This window comes from Meriones unguiculatus, chromosome 1 (assembly GCF_030254825.1).
Source record: "Meriones unguiculatus strain TT.TT164.6M chromosome 1, Bangor_MerUng_6.1, whole genome shotgun sequence".
NCBI lineage: Eukaryota > Metazoa > Chordata > Mammalia > Rodentia > Muridae > Meriones > Meriones unguiculatus.
The window spans coordinates 22,890,403-22,909,426 of NC_083349.1; the positions used below are offsets into that span (position 1 = coordinate 22,890,403).

A 19,024-nucleotide genomic window follows, 5' to 3' on the forward strand; every position below is an offset into this window, starting at 1 on the left:
TCAGTTTGGCCAGCAGGGTTATTTCTTCGATCAATGAGTGACATGGGGAGGGCCCAGGTCACTGTGGGCAGGGCAATCTCTGGGCAGGTGGTCCAGGGTTGTGTAAAAAAGCAGGCTGAGCAAGCCACAAGGAGCAATTCAGGAAGCAGTGTTCCTCCACGGCCTCTGCTTCAGCTCCTGCTGTCAGGCTTTGCCTTGAGTTCCTGCCCTGACTTCCCTCAGGTAGATTTGCAGAGGCTTGTAAACCCTTTCCTCCCACAGGGCTCTGGTCATGGAGTGTTGATCACAGCCACAGAAAGCAGGATGCTGCCCCTTGAGCTGCAGCCTCAGCTCCCTGAGGCAGCACCAAGTACAAAATGTCTTGCCTGACAGGATGCAGAGGGCAAAGGACAGAGCTGTTCCCCGGGGCCGCGCCTGTGAACCACAGAGAGTTCTCAGTGCCCTCCAGAGGAACTACAAGGAGACTTTCCAGGCCTCTCTACCCCAGCATGGCCACTGAAGTCCTGCCCTCTCTTCTCACCCGAGCACCTGATCACTAGAAAGCAGACAAAGGACAGAATGTCTGTCATGCCCCCGGTACCCAGCCAGAACCCTGCAGGTGGGGGAGTTTCGAGGGGCAGGGAACAAGGTCACCCCTCCGCTGCCTCCTGTCTCTCCCTCCCCGCAGCTAGCCATGCACACTTTGAGAAGTGTCCCCATCCTCAAGGCCAGATCCTGGCCCTGAGAACTAGTGATGGCGGCCTGGCCACAGGGCTCCTGGTCAGTCCACACGTGGCTAACCTCCTTATAGGTCTTCACTTCAGTGAGGCTCAACATTAAACGTCTCATTTGCTGAACCTTTTACCCCAGCTGGTGCTCTCCTTTCTCCTGCGGCGCTGGCTACGCTCCCCTCCATTCCCAGGCCTTTTCTGACCACTCCCTCCCCTCCTTCTCCAGGTGAAGGCTGCGTAGTCTCTGAGCCAGTTGGCAAATCCCACCCTCTAACCTAAACTTTCCAGGGCAGGGGCTTCTCCTTACCATGTAATACACATTTTGGTGCTCTTATCTCTCTCTCTTTCCTCTCTTCTTGAACTCTCTACCTCGGTTTCTCTCCTGGGGTCACCCCCCACCATGTCTCTCTCTCTCTCTCTCTCTCTCTCTCTCTCTCTCTCTCTCTCTCTCTTTTTCTCTCTACCTCCATCCAATGAATCTCTTTCATATCACATCTGTTGTATGTGGTATTAAAAAAAAAATACTAACAGCTGTCCCAGAAGGAAGCTGGAGGAGCAGCTACGTGTCTCCTATGTCACCTTGGGAGCCACCAGAAGAGAGATGGGAGGTCAACTGCGAAGGACAGACAGAGGCATGGGTCTGGAGATGCTGGGAGGAGAGTGGCCATGTCACTTCCCTGGAGGGCTCAGCAGGCCAGGCACAGGGAGCAGGGCTGTCCAACCTTGATGAAGATGTGCCTGGCAGGCAGGCCAGAGGAGCTGAGCGCTGACAAAGGGAGCCACAAGCCTAGTCAGGAGAGTGGAGGGGCAGGCTGGGGCTCCAAAGCCACTGGGTCCCGATCCTCAGGCGTGGATCCCAGGCCCCAAGCACCTCTTGGATCAAGATTTGCAACTTGGGGTGGGGTGGGATGGGGGTAGCTTAGTTCTGACATCTCTCTGGGCCTCAATTTCCCTACCTAGAGAGATGTTGGGCTCTAGCCCTTGCTCATCTTGGGGTGTCCTTGCCCCTACTCCCCCCAGCTGTCTCAGTCTCAGAGCTGCCTCACCCTCATTTCCCATGCAGGTTCCAAGGCCCAGACAAGGCACTGCCTTTTCTCCAGGTCACACAGCTTGTCAGGGGACCCATCTATTTTCTGGGGCTCAGGGGCATTACTCATTGGGCCTGCCATAGCCTCTGTCCATAACTAGAAACAAAAGAAGCTAGTTCCAGCACAGGAAGTGGGGCCCATCCTTAGCTGGAGCCATGCACCTCCTGGCAGGAAGGACCCTGAACCCACCACCCCCCTCAACAGCCAAGTTAAGCAAGCAGTTCCCACTTCTGAGGCAGAGCAGGACTCCAGCAGGTGGCTGGCCTTCAGACTAAACACCCAGGCTTTGGGCTGGAGCAGAGCAGGGATTGGGGTTGGGGGGAACAGGCAGCCTGACTCACCCCGCCAACAGCCCCTGTCACCAGGGGAAGGGCTGGGTGTACAGCTCCCTGAAAGTGTTGATGAAAGGTTCTGTGACCCTCTGCATAGGCCTTATGGAGGTCCCTGGCCTCCCTCAGCCAAGGCCCCAGACAACAGAAAGAGTTCCTGGATAACATGTCACCGCCTCCAGCCATTCACTGAAGGACAGCTGCCCCTGCAAAAGCAAAAGTAACCCACAGGGCCCCACTGTCCCCAGTGCCGTGGGGTTGGGGAGGGTAAGAGGGCACGTTCAGGCTAGAGTGTGATCTAAGTGGCTTTGAGGAAGGCTAGCACAGAGGCCCCCTGCCACCCAGAGCCCCCAAACTGTCTGCCAGGCTTGGCTCTTCAGCAGGAACTCAGTCTTGTTCCTCCAGGACGTGAGGACATCCTGGAACACAAGGCCTGACCTCAGCGCCCAGGTGTGGACAGCGAGTGGACATAGTTAATTGGATGGTTAAGTGGGCTGCATGGTTCACCGCCTCCATCTTGCTTCTTTCTTCAGTGACCTCTGAACAGCGCTCTGTTCCTGCCAGTGGACAGCTGAGCTTGGTAGGAGGGCCAGCCCTGGGTCAGGGAACCAGGTCTTCTCCTCTGTCCTCCCCCAGGGGGCCACAGAGGCAACAGGGAGAGGAACAGTCACAGCCCGTCTTCCAGGTCCATCCGTCCCCTGTGTTCAGCGCACCCTGAGCTTCTCTGCTGAGCCTTAGCTTCTACACCTGTAAACTGGGTCTGAAGGCTGTTTCCCAAAAGGGAGCGAGCAAAGCCATTTCAGTTACAGCGTCCCTGACGGCCACCACAAAGACTAGGAGGCAAAACATTCTGCAATTTCGTTTGAGGCATCGGTGAGCTAAAGGTATGAGACCCACAGCCCACAGGTATCGCGAGCTACAGAGACAGGGAGATTCAGAGGAAAGGCCATGGAGGGAAGGGGACTCCTTTTCTGGTGGTCCCTAAAGTACAGGGCTGGTGTGGCCAAAACCAAATCACTACCCGCTGCTGTCTGCCTTCAGTAGCCTCAAAAAAAGCAGCTCTCTGGGTGGATCTGGGCAAAACACCATGAGGGCTTTGGACCGGGTACTGGACCCCCGGTGCCTGCCAGTCAGCAAAGCCAAGTCCTTTCTGAGGACTGAGAGTCATGATTTCAGGTCGGGAATCTCTGATTTATTTTCCAAGGGCAAGTATAGCTTATACTAGGAGCCCTCCCAGGCCCTCGCAGGTGGAACTGTCCCAGTTCAAGGAGCAAGGAGCAGAGGGCAAGGGGGTAAACCTGCCCTAGGGAGCTGGACCCAGCAGGCTGTGGTGGGTGGGGGCGGGTGGAGCTTAGGGGGTGGGGGCGGGGCCCTGTGAACTTTGAATGCCTGGCTCTCAGCCCAGCAGCCCCTGGTTCTCAGCCAACACAAACACTTCCTGCCACAGGCCTGCAGGCCCATAAATCCAGCCATCCAGGAGGCCGGTACATCAGGCCTGGGCCTAGGGAAGCCCAGAAGGTAAGCGGCCTCTTGGAGGCTTCCAGCCAGTTCAGAGGAGGGTGCAGAGGTAGCCTGGAACCCAGACACTTGCTGCACAGCTAAGAGAACGACAGTCTTCTCTCCCTGGAAAGCCTGGCATTGGCTTTTACCATCTGTGAAATGTGTGCATGATTCTCCTATGGTGATGGGGGTGTGGGTGGGACCAGCCCGCCTCCTGAGTGTCTGAGTCCCTTCTCTCAGCTTAGGTGAAAGAAACTTCCTTCTCACAGCATCAAGGGAAGTGTCTCCTCAGAGAGAAAAGCAGAAAGGGGAGCGACACTCACCCTCAAAGAATGTCCCAGAACAGGGACCGAGGTTTCAAGGATAGAAAAATTGTCCTCAGGTTCTCTTGAGCTTGGCTTCCGGGTACAGGTGGGACACAGCTGACACCAACACCCAGCAACCTCTTCACAGGCAGCCCCCTGCCTCCGACTCCTCAGGGCCTGGGGAGCTCACCCTCCTGTCTGGATACTAAGCTTCACATCTCCACTGTGGGATGACCACCCTGCCCGCGCCCCGGGAACCCCTGCGCCGTGTGGCTGTGGTTGGGGGCACCCACGGAAATGAGATGTGTGGCGTCCACCTGGCCCGGCACTGGCTGAAGGCCCCAGGGGAGCTGCAGAGAGCCAGCTTCTCGGCCATGCCGGTTCTGGCCAACCCGGCAGCCACTGCTGCCTGTCGCCGCTACATGGACCGAGATCTTAACCGTACTTTCACCCTTACCTTCCTCCGGTGAGTACCCTTGGCCAGGTTGGCTGAGTCACAGGCCGGTAACTAGTACCCCTACAGATCTGCCTCTGTGGCCAGCAAGGCACCTCTGCCTTCGCTCAGTGATCCTCTGGGTTAGAGAGATCCAAGCCAATGTCACCTCTTCCAGGAAGTCTGTCCTGATTGTGAACCTTACTTAGGCCACACTCTTACCAGTTGGATGGAGTGAGACACACATGGGGAATAGGAGCAAGATGCGAGCCTCAGGTTACTGGGGACACAGAGGAAGAGCGGGATGGCGGGGGGGGGGGGCGCGTGAAGCCTCCGACCTGGCCAAGAGTAGCCTTTGTAGAGGTGGCCTCTCAGCCAGTTTCCCCAAGGGGTGAGAAGTTAGCCACGGAAAAGGAGGCTGACTGAGGTGATGGGGACTGGCGTCCCCTGTTCCTTTCCCCAAAGTTCTGAGGCCACCCCCGATGACCCGTATGAGGTGACGAGAGCCCGAGAGTTGAACCAGCTCTTGGGGCCCAAAGGCACAGACCAGGCCTTTGACTTTATCCTCGACCTGCACAACACCACAGCTAACACTGGCGTCTGCATCATCTCCGAATCTCCCTACACTGTGTTCAACTTGCACCTGTGCCATTACCTGCAGGTAGTCAGATGCTGGGGAGAGGGAGGGCAGGGAGGGGGCAGAGTGACCAGGGTCACCTCAGCCTGGCCCTTGTTCCCGGGGGCCTCCCGCTTGCAAGGACTCCAGATGCTGCTCTGGAACCATCCAACCAAGGGAGGGATGTCGGACCGGGTGGGTGACCCTGTGCTTCCTGTACGTCGCTCTCCCAGCCTCAGGGCCTGGGTCCTGACTGGCTCATCTCACCCCACAGATGCAGAACCCGGACCTGCCCTGCCGCTTCTTGGAGTACGAAACATCCCAGAATGAAACCTACAGCTTGGAATCTGTGTCCAAGAATGGAATCGGTGAGGTGGGGGTGGGAAGAGCGGGAGGGGGAGGGGGGAGGGGGAGGGAGGGAGGGAAGAAGGGAGAGGAAGGGGCCAGGAGGGGTGGAGTCAGCCTGGAGAGGCGGAGTTGGAAGCAGGTAGATCCCTTGGAGGATGGAACCAGGCCCCAGCCTGGCAGGATCTCTCCTATGAGTATCGAGTCACCTCCAATGGGGCACCTGCCTGACATCTCCCTTCCTGGCCCCAGCTCTGGAGATAGGCCCCCAGCCTCAGGGCGTGCTGCGGGCTGACCTCTTCTCCCAGATGAGAGCCCTGGTGATGTCCATCCTGGACTTCATCGAGCTCTTCAACCAAGGTGAGACCCTCCGATAGCTTTGCAGGGAAACAGGTCTGGGGAGAGGGCTGGTTCCAGAAAACCAGAGGTGGTCACACCCAGCCTCTACCCAGGCAAGGCCTTCCCCGCCTTTGAGATGGAGAGCTACAGGAAGTTAGGCGCTGTGGACTTCCCACGCACCTCCGACGGCGGTCTGGCCGGCACTGTGCACCCTCGGCTACAGGTTGGTGTTAGGGAGGGGTGCGGGAGGATACCCTGAGCAACCAAGCCTCCAGTACCTCAGAATCCCGAGCTGGGCCCAAGGCTGGGCCAGTCCATACCTGCATCTAGAGCCCCCTCGGGCCTAGCATTTGGAACCACTGTCCTCCTTCGACTGGAGAAGCAGAGGGGAGGGGGACAAAACCCATGTCACCTGCTGGGCGGTGCAAATATTCTTTTCCCATGGCTGCTTGAGCAGCCCCGTGTCAATGAGTGGACTTTCCACACGGGGTCGCTGTTGAGCAGGAGCTTGTGCAGTCCTGCAGCCCTGCAGCCTTTTTCTGCAGGAGTCTTAGTAATTTTCCAGCTCATTTTTGACACCCGGGAGAGCATCTCACACCAGACCTGCCCACACGCTTTGCAAATGCTATGTAACAATAATTATTTTAAGCCGAGTGCGGTGGGGCACTCTTGTAATCCCAGCACTCGGAGGCAGAGGCAAGTAGATCTCTGTGAGTTCGAGGCCACCCTGATCTACAAGGTAAGTCCAGGATAGCCAAGGCTACACAGAGAAACTCTGTCTCAAAAGAAACAACATAAAACAACAAACAAAAATCAAAACAATAGTTATTTTAGGGATTTTTACCTTTAAAAATATAAGCATGTTTTATATTTTTGTCCAAAAGACTATATACAGGAACGATTCTGGTGAGAGAGTATTTCTTGACCATGTCATAGCCATCTTAATTTGCATAATACACACCATGATGTTCTTTTTTTGATTAAATTTTAATTTTTTAATATTAGTTACAGTTTATTAACTTTGTATCCCAGCTGTAGACCCCTCCCTCATGCCCTCCCAACCCCACCCTCCCTCCCTGATTTCTTCCCTATCCTTTTTCAAGTCCACTGATAGGGGAGATCCTCCTCCCCTTCCATCTGATAGCTTATCAGGTCTCTTCAGGACTGGCTGCAATGTTTTCCTCTGTGGCCTACCAAGGCTGCTCCTCCCTCGGGGGGGCAGGGGTGAGGTCAAGAGCCAGCCTTTGAGTTCATGTCAGAAACAGTCCCTGTTCCCCTTACTGGGAAACCCAGTTTGGTGATGTTCTTGAAACAGCAAAACCGCCTGGTGACACCTTTCTCAGAACTGTCTCTAAGCAGTGCTTCTTGGCAAGGCTGGGGTTACTCCCTCTTGGGGTAGGGGGCAGAGGTCACAGCCCCAGCAGCTTTGGCTTTGGCTCTTCTCTCCCAGGACCACGACTTTGAGCCGCTGAGGCCTGGTGATCCCATCTTCAGGCTATTCAGTGGTGAGGATGTGCTGTTTGAAGGGGACTCCGTCGTATACCCTGTGTTCGTTAATGAGGCCGCCTACTATGAGAAGCACGTGGCTTTCCTGAAATCTGAGAAGATCCACATCTCGGTGCCTGCCATGCCAGGGCTGTCCTCCAGCCCCACCGTGGCTTCCTAACCCAAGTCATACCTCAGTTTCCCTATCTGAACAATGGGTCCCAAGGCACAGTCCCAAGCCCAGGATCCCCATCCCACCCTGGGCACCATGTCTTTGCCAGACAACCAATGCCATGATATAAAATGGAATGTGCCCAGAAACCACGGTTCCTGTTCTTTGCCCATCGAGGTCTCTCTTTGATTAGGGAGGTGAGTGGAGGAGGGGAGGGATGTCCCCCAGGATCATGCGTGGACCCGCACATGTGGGCATATTTAAAGGGAAACTGGGGGAGGGCCAGCCAGTGTAACCTTGAACCTGGGTCCAGTGGTAGCCTTCTCTGTGCCCACATTTGGCCACACATCCTGGGGATAGAAATCTTCTATGTGGAGGAAGATAGAGAGGGACTTTCAGGGGTGCCGGGGGGATCCCCAGCCCCTACAGACATGTGCCCAAGTAGCACACACAGCTGCGCTTCTCCGGGGGTCCTTAGAATATGTGTGCGTTCCCAAGAGTCCTAGGCCTACAAGCGTTCTTTTGGGGTGATCTGCATGAGGCAAATTTCCAGGTGGTTTAGAGGAGTCAGGATGCAGATAGGGTACTGCCCAGCTTCAAGGGTACTGGGGGAAGGTGGCCTGGGCTGGGGAAGAAGAAAGCCCAAGAGAGAAGGCAGGAAGCTGCCTCACTCCCCCCCACCTTCTCCACCAACCCTCATACATCTGCGTGAGGGGAACGGCCCAGTGGTGTGTCCTGCTGGGAAGGCACAGCATTGCAAGCCCCAGAGCCGGGGCCCAGAGTTCAGCCCTCCCTCCCGCAGCCTCGCTGTCTGGGCCTCTGCAGTCCGCCTGGCCCATTCATCTCCCTGCGGCCACGGCTGCCATGCCGTCTGCTGGTATTGAGCTGTGAGATGAGGAGGTGTGAAGGATATGGCTGCGCCAGGGACCAGCTGGCAGGCAAGATGGATGAGAGGGCATCGGGGCCAGCAGGAGCCTGGGGCAGGGAGGCAGAGCAGTTAGGGAGGGGTGCTGGATGGCTCCTTGCAGGGTGTTCATGTGCCGGGCTGTGTGAGGGACTACACACGCAGAAGCCCCGTCCATGGTCCTGTCACGGGTGAGCCTTTGAGCTTGTGAGTGTGCATGTAGACATGTGAGTTAGCGTGTTTATGCTCATGTGTGTGTGTGTTTCCTATTACATGTATCAAAAGCAGGCGCACACACGCATACACACACGTCAAGAGCCAACAGAACCTAGGCTGGCCAATTCTGAGGATGCAGGCGGAGGAGGAGCTGCTAAGACTGGGACAGGATCCCCAAACCTCTCCTGCCCTCCACCCACCACACTGAATTCCGGAACAGGAGGGCTAGGGGTATACTTTATCAGAGGCCCTTGAGATGCTGGTGCCCTTTGACTAGCAGACAACACTCCTTTCTTACCTGGCTGAAATCTCCAAAGCCAATGTCAGTGGAGTTTAGATCTGTGCAGGGTTGCCTCCGGCAGAGACCATGGTCTCTATGAACCTAGCCTCCCAGCACCAGACTGAGGAAGCCTGGACGCTCCCCCAAGGGTTGGCTGAGGTGGCCTGGGAAGCCCCACCCTAGAGCAGTGACTCAGTTTCCCTCAGGACAGATGGGGAAGCTGGCTCGGAGGAGGTGCTCAGGCTCCCTCAGTCTACCCGTGAACATCATGTGAGAGGACAACCTCTGCTCTTCTGCTCTTCAGCTGAGGCTGGATCATCACAAGCAGAGATTGCTCACGGGATGTAAATACATTACCACCCAGTCTGGGGCTCTCCCTGCTCTCGTGTTTCCTGCTCGTTCCTTGCAGGGATGCACCGTAGGCTGGTGGGAACAGCACTAGTCGGCTAAGGTCTTAGGCTAGGAGGGAGGGCATCACCTCTGCACCCAGCCTTCCTGCCTCTCCTGCTGCCTTCCCTTCAGCCCTTCCATCTAGCCAGAGCCCCTGTGGACACCAGGCTGTCCTCAAGATGGCACCCTGCCCCCACCTGCACTGGGGCCCATTGATCAGGAATAGCTGGGGGGCTCTTAGCCGGAGAGGGGAGACAGGACCAGGAGGGGCGAAGGGGAGCTTTGCCACGTCACAACCTCCCCACCTGCCCCCTTCCGCACGAGCCTGCCCCCAGAGCTGAACCCAGCCAGTGGCCCAGCTCCAGAGACTACAGTCAGAGGTGGTTTGGAGACGCCTCCCGAACATCCGGGAGCCGGGATTTAAGAACATCCAGAGCAGGTGCCAAGCTCAGGAGGACAAGCCTCGGCCAGAGACCTGGACGGAGGACAGCTGAGGAGGGAGCACTGAGAACTGGGGGCTGGTGCTGGCTGGTGCGCAGGAGCCGGCCCGGTGTCCCTCACTGGCCACCCCTCCCTGGGTGAGGCTGCAGCCCAGCCTGAGCTGTCTGCATGGCAGGTAGGGATGGTTCGGGCCGTAGAGGTGGCCTCGTAAGTGGATTGGGAAACCGGATGGGCAGCTCCTAAGCTGCGGCCTCAGGTCCTGCAGATCTTTCCCAAAGGCCTCCATCTCTGCTGCAGTGAGGGTTCTTGGGACAATCCACTCCTTGTGGGTCAAGGCGGTCAGGGCTGCGGAAGAGGTGGCACACACCCTGTGCCCTCACGCTCCGTAAGCAGTCCACGATGCCGTGTTAGACACGACCCCTCCAGCCATCTGCCTTTTTAATTCTCTGTAATTATTGCATGCGCATATTCTTGAGCATACATGCATGCAAGTGTGCACCGTGGAGATGGGATAGCCTCGGAACGCACGTGGGGGTCAGAGGACAATTCTTGAGGAGTTGGTTCTCTCCCTTCCATCCCGTCCGCTCTGGAAATGAACCTCGGGTTGCCTGGCTTTCACAGCATCCGCTTAACCTGCTGAGCCAGCTCACCAGCCCTCCATGCCTGTCTCTCCAGCTAGCGGGCCACCAGCGCCCTTTGCTCGCGCTTGCCCCCTGACTCCTGGCCGCAATGACGTCTGTGGGTCGGGTCCTGCCATCCTCAGCCCCCTTCCGGAATGTCACCCACAGATTTTTGTTTCTGTGTTCTAAACAGGGTCGCATGTAGCTAAGGCTGGCCTTCCATCAGTGTGTAGGTCAGGGTGACTTCAGTTTCTGCAGTGGAGTATGGATGCGCACCACCCACCACCCACCACATCTGGCTCAAAATAACCTTCTTTAAAATCCAGCGCTGGGCACTGAAAACAGATCCCCATGCATGCTAGGCAAGTGCTCTGTTGTTGGGCTGTGTGTCCAGCAGAATCCTTAAGTTGTGGCAGGCGTACATACGATTTGCCGCGTTAACCATGTTTAAGCATGTAGCTCATGGCATTAGGATGTTCATGGCTGTGTACCCTCACCACAATATTTATAAGATGCAATCTTTCTGCATCTTATAAAGCTGAAACTCTAATCCCCATTGGACATTTCTCCTTCTGGGCCCTGGCCACCACCACTGAATTTTCTCTGTTTCTGTAAAAAAAAATTTTTTTTTTTTTTACCTTCTGTAAGTAAAATTATACAGACTGGCCATATGTTTGGGGCCTGTCTCATAGTTCTCACGGTCCCTCCTCACTGCGTTAGAAAGGCCTTTCCTTTGAAGGGTGAATAGTATTCTGTTGTAGGCTACACTTTATCTGCTTATCGGTCAGTGGACACTCGATTACTTCTGCCTTTTGGCCATTGAAGCAGGGCTGTCCTGAGGGGGGTGTAGACACCTTTGTGTGGGTTCCTACTTTGGTGATTCCGTGTTTAGTTTTGTAAGGGACCTCTGACTTCTGAAAAGGCTGCACCATATTAACTTCCCACCAGCCCGAGGATTCCAATTTCTCCATAATTTTGCCCATACTTGTTAAGTTCTACATTCTTTTCTTGTCCTAACAGGCATCTTGATGCTGGGCTAGTGTTTTTATTAAGATTAATGCCATTGCTTTTTTTTCTTTGAAACAGGGTTCCTCTGTGTAGCCTTGGCTGTCCTGGAGCTCACTCTGTATACCAGGCTGACCTCGACCTTATAGCAATCTGCCTGTCTCTACCTCCCAAGTATTGGGATCAAAGGCGTGCACTGCCCATTACTTTATTTATAGTTTTTAAATCATGGTCTTAGTCTTAACCATTTTGTTTGCTTGTTAAATTTCCTTTCCTCCCTCCCTCCCTCCCTCCCTCCCTCCCTCCCTCCCTCCCTCCCACTCTCCCTCCCTCCCTTCCTCCCTCCCTCCCTCCCTTCCTTCCTTCTTTTTTCTGGAGACAGGGAGACAGGGTTTCCTGTAGCCCAGGCTGGCCTCCGTTCACTACATCACTGAGAAGAGCCTTGAACTTTTTCTGATCCTCCTGCTTCCACTACCCTGTTGTGTGTTTGATGTCATGCTGGGGATCAAACTCAGCACAGCAGGCAAGCAGTCTACCAACTAGTTGGTACTTAGTTATCAGCCTAAGGTCATTATTTTGTTACTGTTTATTTATTTGGTTGTGTGCTGGTTAGTTGTCAACCTCACACAAACAAGCCATTTTGGAATCGGGAACCTCACCTGAGGAACTGTTTGCATTAGACCGGCCTGTGGGCATGTCTACGGGGCACTTTCTTGATTAATGACTGACGTGGGGGATGCAGCCCACTGACACGCAGCGCCACCAGGGGCAGGTGGTTTCGGGTGGTCTAAGAAAGCAAGCTGAACAAGCCAGGAGGAGAAAGGCAGTAAGCAGTGCTCTTCGGTGGCCACAGCTTCACTTCCTGGGTCTGCACCCTGACTCCTCTCAGACCTGTGGGCCAAATTAACCCTTTGCTCCCCTAGGTGCTTTCAGTCAAGGTGTTTATCGCAGCAACAGAAAGTCAGCTAGTACAGTGTGTGTGCACACGGAGGTCAGAAGACAAGCAAAGTCGGTTTTCTCCTTCCACCACGTCGGCTCTGGGAATTGAACTCTGGTACTCAGGCTTGATGGCTAGCTCCTCTACCTGCTGAGCCTTCTCACAGTCCGAGCATCAGTACTTTAAACGGGAGGCTGGAGAGTTTGGATGCTTTTGGCCAAGGCTTGTGCTGCAAGTTATGACTGGGACTGTCTAGAACATGAGGGGGTGGGGTGGGGGTGGGGCGTACATAGCTGTGAACATTCTAATGCCATGAACTGTACGGTTAAACACGGCTAACACACGGTAAATTTTACGTTAGGCACACTGTAGCCACAGTTTAAAGGTTTTGCTGGGTCTCAGGGTCTAGGGAAGCTAATTTGGATGAGCTTCCTTCAGTCTCCTCCTTAAACAGGCTGCTGGGGCTCCGCAAAGCCGTGTAAGGTCCTGTCGTACTTCCTGCCTCCTCATCTGTACACCGTCTGTAAACGTGTCACCCTGTGTTCTCCTCACCAGTGTGTGTGTCTGCCCTACGAGATGGGGAAACTGAGGATCCAAGAGGTGAAACAACTTCCCAAGGCCATGTAGCTGCTTGTCTCTTTCCTCCGGAATCACACTGGGGAAAGATTGTAAATTAGGCAGAGTGGCCGTAATCCCAGCACTTGGAGAGCAGAGGCAGGAGGATTCCCGAGAGCTTGTGGCCAGCCTTGGCTACCAAATACAACTATGCCTCCACACTCCCACCCAAATAGTCGGGGTGATGCATGCCTGTAACCTGAGGCCCTGGGAGGTGGAGGCAAGAGGATCAGCAGTCCAAGGCTGTCTTTTGTTACAGGAGTTTGAGGCCAGCCTGGGCTACATGAGACCTTGCCAGGGTTCGGGGGGGGGGGGGGTGGGGGGCGCAAGTTAACTGTAACTGAATGTGTGAATGTAGGCTGACAATACTAGGAACAGAAGCCTGACAGGCAGGAAGGCCTTCCAGAGGAAGAGGCACACACAGACACTGCCTGAGATTTGAAGATGAACAGGTAGTGAGTCAGGCAGGCAAGGCCAGGGCTCAGGATTCAACCTCTCTCCACAGTCTTCCTGTCTGCTGGCCTAGGGGTACTCGCTCCGCCGGAGACCTATCCGGCGCCACCGGAGACCAGTGCCAGCTGGGAGTCCCGGCTGGGGATGCCAGTCCCCTCAGGTTCCTGCACCATGTCCACAGAAGCCCAAGCCATGGCAGAGCCCACCGGGCAGGGCCCCAAGAACCCACGAGTGTCCAGTGTGATGGTGCAGCTGGAGATGAAGCCACTGTGGGAAGAATTCAACCAGCTGGGCACAGAGATGATCGTCACCAAGGCGGGCAGGTGTGGGCATGGACGGTGGGGGCTGGGCAGGGAGTGGTGCCAGGGCCGGGCTGAGCATCTCCCCGCCTGCCATCCCCAGGCGGATGTTCCCAACCTTCCAGGTGAAGATCCTGGGCATGGACACACTAGCCGACTATGCTCTGCTCATGGACTTCATCCCTCTGGATGACAAGAGATACAGGTCTGGGCCTGGCTGGGGAGCGGGGCTGCTGAGAACGGGACTGGACCCCAAGAGTAGACAGGGTGAGAGCTGGAACCCTTCTGAGTCCATGCTGTAGAGGGCCAGCCAGGCAGAAGAAAGCCCCGAGGGGAGGGACGCAGGCTGAGGTGTGGGTCCATGGTTGGGTGGACTGTGCAGGCCTGGGGGAGGCTCGGCCTCTTCACCATCGGACTCAGCACCGAGTGGGGGCGTGGGGGCAGCCCCTGACCTCTCACTCTGCTCCCACAGGTATGCCTTCCACAGCTCTGCCTGGCTGGTGGCGGGCAAGGCTGACCCCGCCACGCCTGGCAGGGTGCATTTCCACCCTGACTCCCCAGCCAAGGGCGCCCAGTGGATGCGGCAGATCGTGTCCTTTGACAAACTCAAGCTGACCAACAACCTGATGGATGACAACGGCCACGTGAGGGCACAAGCCACTGGGGCCATCACGGGGAGGGACTGAGCCAGCTGCAGCAGAGTGGGACTGGGATGGTGATGAAGCCTGGGGACAGAGCTGGCAGGGCTGATGTGGCATTTGGACGGATAGCAACAGGAAGAGAGGGAGGAAGGGAAGGTAGAGGGGAAGCAGTTTGGAGCCTAGGGGGCAACCTGAGCAAAGGTCTTGAGGCCAGAAAGCATGGAGTGAGTTGGGAGACTTCAAGGAGACTCCCCATGGGGCTGAGGTAAGGAGGAGAGAAGGAAAGCGGCAGGTAGCCTGTCACACAGGCCCAAGTGCCTGGGCTGAGAGCCCTGGCTTTTCCTCTCTGTGGATGGGAGGCAGAGGATTCAGAGCAGGTGTGTGCGTCTTGCCCAGCTGCGGTGTGGAGAATGGGCAGAAGGGCAAGGTGGGGAGCAGGGAGGCCAGCTTGGAGGCAGCTATGGGGACTGGGTGAAAAATGACGAGGGCTGGCTACAAGGTGAGATGGGTCGGCGGGATGGTCGGATTCCACAGTTCACAGATGTCACAGGTCAAGCTACAGTGGGACGGGGGCAAGGAGCGGTGTCAGTGTTGGGCCCAGGGAGGCCAGCTGCATCAGCTCCACCCCTGCACTTGGCTCCCACCCTGTTGCAGATCATTCTCAACTCCATGCATCGTTATCAGCCCCGTTTCCACGTGGTCTTCGTGGACCCGCGCAAGGACAGCGCCCGCTACGCCCAGGAAAACTTCAAGTCCTTCATCTTCACGGAGACACAGTTCACGGCTGTGACAGCCTACCAGAACCACCGGGTGGGTCACACCAGGGCTCCTGAGGACCGGCCCATCTTGAGGGGTGGAGACTGAGGCTGGAGGTTCCTCCTGTCCCTTGGACATCTGCCTTCCTGCTGGCTCTGGAGGTCCTGGGCTGAGGGCTCCTGCTGACTGAGAGTTCCCAGGGGACAGAGTGGCTAAGTGTGGGTTCCCCAGGGCCCAATGGCTGGAGGCCAGTCCATAACTATACTTCCTCTCTGTAGATCACACAGCTGAAAATTGCCAGCAACCCCTTTGCCAAAGGCTTCAGAGAGAGTGACCCGGACACATGGTACCGTCTCAATCCCGCCTTCTTGCTCTAAGCCCAGTGCTGGCCATGGCTCCATCCCCTAAGACCTTCACTTTTGACCTGTTTTATGGTCATGTCTTCTGGTTTGCTCTGATATCCCCTATCTGACTCTGACCATAATGTCCGGGGGTGGGGGTGGGGATGGGGTGCCTCCCTTGGCCTCCTATCCCATTCCTGCTTGCCCTATCTTCAGGCCTGTGGCCCCACGGCCATTGCTCAGCATCCCAGCCCGGAGTCATAGCAGCCTCACTCCCTGTCTGCTTAAGGGCTCTGCAGAACGAGGGAAAGGTGAGGACACAGCCCAGACACAATGGCAGACACACAGGCCCTCCAAGAAGGGGCTTCACCATGATCAGCAACACCTCCACCCCAACCTGGGCAGGAAGGCACAGGACAGCAGGGACAGGGAGGGTATAGAGCACAGGAGGGGTGCCTGTTGGGTTTCCTGGAGGGGGTGGATTCTCAGCTGGGCATTGGAAACTGGAAGCTCTGCTTCAGACTGGCAGACAGTTGAGTAAGAAGGTAAGGGAAGAAAGCCCAGGCAGAGAAGAGAACAAGGACAAATATTGAAGTAGGCCAAGATGAACGGCCAGGGACAAGACAGAAAAAGCAGGCCTCAGTATGTGGGGATGTGAGGGGAAATCGGCCGTCCACTCAAACCATTTTCTCCCTCAGCCACCAGTAAAGCTTCAGCTTCCAACTCCAGGACTCCTACTCAGTCACACCATCAGCTGCTTCCCACCTCTGAGGTCCTGCTGGCGCCTGCCACCTACAGGCCCCTCCCTTACCAGAACCTGTATCCTGGAGCCCCAGGCCACGTTGGCATCCCAAGGGCTCGCCTGGCACCTTACCCTCTCCCCAGTATCGGCACTGATGGAGATCAGGAAGACCCATCCCTCCCAGCTGGGCTGGGGCTCCTGCCCTCCTCTGCTTTGTGCTTAGGGCCTAGCCAAGATCCCCTGTGACGGCCAAGTGCCATGGAAGCCCTTTACCCTGTGTCCCACCTCTCCCTCTCTGTCCAGACATCGCAACTGGAAGACTGGTGGCAGGTGGTTCCTGTTTCAAAGCCATTCTGGGGCCTGCCAGCCATAGAATCAGGCCTCCTACTTCCTACCCCAAAGCCCTCAATCCTGCCTGGAAGATGACTCCTCTAAACCTTGCTTCAATTGTCCGTCCCCCACATTAAACCATTCGACACCATGGGGTCAGAACACTTCTGTACAAGGGAACTCCCAGATCAGACAGTCCCGTCGCCTTTATAGGTATCCAAAAACTGGAGCCAGGAGCACAGAGATATGGTAACAGTGACGACACCAGCAAGGCTACACTCCCCCTGGTCTGTCCCCTACTTTGTGTACCCATAAAAGGACATCACTGGCTTTGAGAGGGTTAGGCACACAGGGGCATCGAGGGGTGCGCAATGTGATAGGCAGGGATCACACAGACCAGGGTAGGGATGAGTGTTGACTTGGAAAGCCGATCAAGGCCGGAGGGAAAAGTCCAAGTAGATAGGGGCTGGAGTCCTCGCGATACAGTCCGGGGGACTAAGGCTTCTCTTGGAGTGGGAGCCCAGGGGCCCGGAGGACTCCCATTCTGCTCAACCCGGAGCTCTTCCTTGTGAAAACACAGACACCCACAGGGACGAGAGACAGGGAGCCCAGAAGATCTTCAGCAGCCACATATCCCAAATCCCGAACGCGAAGTCACGACCCACTCAACCCAGGTCACCCAGGTCTTCCGGAAGCAATGAGTAGGCCGAGGGTGCCGTGTGGATAGGGAAGTCACGCCCCCGGGAAGGAACGCTAATCAAGCCGATCCGCTTTTCTGGACTCGCCTATCTGCTCTACACCAGGCCTTTCCCTCCGGTGGCACTTTGCTCCGGGTACACAAAACCGCTTCTGCCCTCACCTAGCAAGCCCCGCTCCAGAGGCCTCACCCCCAACCGCCTCCGCCCTTAGCAACAAACCCCGCCGTAAGCCCCGCCCCGGCATGCCCCGCCCCGGTAACCTCTGAACCTCAGCCCAGCGGGCCTCGACTAGTACGCCTCTGTGCCCCACCCGAGCGGCCACTGTCCCGCCCCTCTTAGGCCCTGCCCCTCAGGCCCAGCAACACCCCCTTCCGGCTCTCTCTTAGAGCCCCCCCTTCTCCCCCCGGCCGGAGCCTGCGCACCGCTGCGCTCCTTCCCTCGCAGGCCGGCGCCCTCTGTCTCCCGGTGGTCCGGGACATGCTGCCTGACTGCCTGTCCGCCGAGGAGGAACGGCGCTGCCGGCAGCTGCTAGCGGGGACCACTGCCAGGCTACGCTCGCGGCCGGCGACGGCGGCCGTGCTCGTGCCGCTGTGCCTGGTGCGCGGGGTCCCGGCGCTGCTGTACACACTGCGCTCTAGACGCCTGGTCGGGAGGCACAAGGGGGATGTCAGGTACGCCGGCCGCGCCGGCGCACTGCCTGCGACCAGCATACCCCTCTGTATTTTCCCCTTCACGAACAGGACCCTGCCCCTTACCGGAGCCGCGGCTCCCTTCCTTTGGCTTCGCCCTCAGGAGAAGTTGAGGACACCCCAGGGTCAATGTCCCACTGGGACACCCTAGGCAGACCTTAGGTGTCTGAGCCCCAGCACAGTGTTAGGCCACTGCCAGATCTTAATGCTCTAACCTGCATCTCCAGTGCCTGTCCGTCCCCTTAGCCTAATGGCAACAGGGAGGTCAAGGTGCCTCCTGAGGGCCCACGGTCCCAAGACATCCTCTGCCCATTCAGTTTCCCAGGCGGTAAGTGTGATCCCACCGACAAAGATGTAATACAGACGGCCCTTCGGGAGACTCAAGAGGAGCTGGGTCTAGAGGTGACCAAGGAGCAGGTGTGGGGTGTCCTGCAGCCTGTGTACGACCGGGTGAGCCATCCTCATCCTGTCACGCTCGCTCTATCCCAGAAGGGGTCCGGGAAGGCTTGCCTGCCTTGGTCTGGGCTTGAATGACAAGTGGGAGATTTTAGGGTAGTACAGGTAAGAGAATGGGGTTCCAAACACCTCACACCGTGTCAGTCAGCATAGCTAGAGACCAAGGACAGGGACGGGAGGGCTTGCCCATGACTGCCCAAGGCCTCTGGATGGCAGAGTGGCGTCTGCCTCTTTAGTTTGCCCCTCCTGACGGCTCACCCTCCTCCTACCCCAGGGAAAGGCAACCATAGTCCCTGTGCTTGCCAACGTGGGCCCGCTGGATCTGCAGAGCCTTAGGCCCAACCCTGAGGAGGTGAATGTGGGGAGCTGGGGAGCTGGGCTGTCCTCCCAGGGGCTTCAGAGGCAGCCCTCTGCCCGACCTCACTGTCTCTTACCCGCAGGTGGATGAGGTATTTGAGCTGGCTCTGGCCCACCTGCTGCAGACCCAGAACCAGGGCTATACCCACTTCTGCCAGGGTGGCCACTTCCACTACACACTGCCTGTCTTCCTGCACGGACCACACCGGGTCTGGGGCCTCACAGCTATCATCACTGCGTTCGCCCTGAAGCTGATGGCCCCTGGCATATACCAGCCCTGCGTAGCTCTTCCCGAGCTGCCTAGGGGTTGAGTCCTGCTTGGACTTTAAGTGCCTCTTTCTTCAATTGGCCAGGTTACTCCAGAACGGATTAAAATAGAGTCTTTGACCACTCTACCCTGGTGTCTTGTGTATGGAGAGTAGAAACCAAGGCATGATGGCACACCCTTGTTATTCCAACACAGGGGCAGCAGATAGGTGGATCTCTTGGGGCTTCTGGCCAGCCAGTGTAGGCTACTTGGTGAGACCCACAC

At 56.7% G+C, this 19,024-nt stretch overlaps 3 protein-coding genes across 6 annotated transcripts; all 3 read left to right on the forward strand.

Moving 5' to 3' along the window:
* The first annotated feature begins 2,764 nt into the window (after positions 1-2,764).
* On the forward strand, positions 2,765-7,471 carry Acy3 (aminoacylase 3). 3 transcript variants are annotated; one of them, XM_021634529.2, is made up of 8 exons: positions 2,765-3,011; positions 3,575-3,645; positions 4,081-4,398; positions 4,831-5,026; positions 5,256-5,349; positions 5,579-5,686; positions 5,779-5,888; positions 7,116-7,471. In XM_021634529.2, exons 3-8 carry the CDS (start codon positions 4,163-4,165, stop codon positions 7,329-7,331), a joined length of 960 nt encoding a protein of 319 aa, XP_021490204.1. In that variant the 5' UTR covers positions 2,765-3,011; positions 3,575-3,645; positions 4,081-4,162; the 3' UTR covers positions 7,332-7,471. The 3 variants fall into 3 exon arrangements, with proteins under 3 accessions (XP_021490204.1, XP_021490221.1, XP_021490213.1); XM_021634546.2 differs by lacking the exon at positions 3,575-3,645; XM_021634538.2 differs by lacking the exon at positions 2,765-3,011 and having other exon boundaries at positions 3,546-3,645.
* Positions 7,472-13,149: 5,678 nt separating this feature from the next.
* Positions 13,150-16,437, forward strand: Tbx10 (T-box transcription factor 10). Its single transcript, XM_021634557.2, has 7 exons — positions 13,150-13,506; positions 13,586-13,687; positions 13,955-14,126; positions 14,778-14,933; positions 15,158-15,225; positions 15,437-15,531; positions 15,919-16,437. The coding sequence occupies exons 1-7, from the start codon at positions 13,328-13,330 to the stop codon at positions 16,206-16,208; spliced, it is 1,062 nt and encodes a 353-aa protein (XP_021490232.1). The 5' UTR covers positions 13,150-13,327; the 3' UTR covers positions 16,209-16,437.
* Positions 16,438-17,359: 922 nt separating this feature from the next.
* Nudt8 (nudix hydrolase 8) lies at positions 17,360-18,887 on the forward strand. Of its 2 annotated transcripts, XM_021634589.2 has the most exons (4): positions 17,368-17,661; positions 17,997-18,129; positions 18,410-18,487; positions 18,576-18,887. In XM_021634589.2, the coding sequence occupies exons 1-4, from the start codon at positions 17,468-17,470 to the stop codon at positions 18,801-18,803; spliced, it is 633 nt and encodes a 210-aa protein (XP_021490264.1). In that variant the 5' UTR covers positions 17,368-17,467; the 3' UTR covers positions 18,804-18,887. The 2 variants fall into 2 exon arrangements, with proteins under 2 accessions (XP_060239640.1, XP_021490264.1); XM_060383657.1 differs by lacking the exon at positions 18,410-18,487 and having other exon boundaries at positions 17,360-17,661.
* Positions 18,888-19,024: the final 137 nt, after the last annotated feature.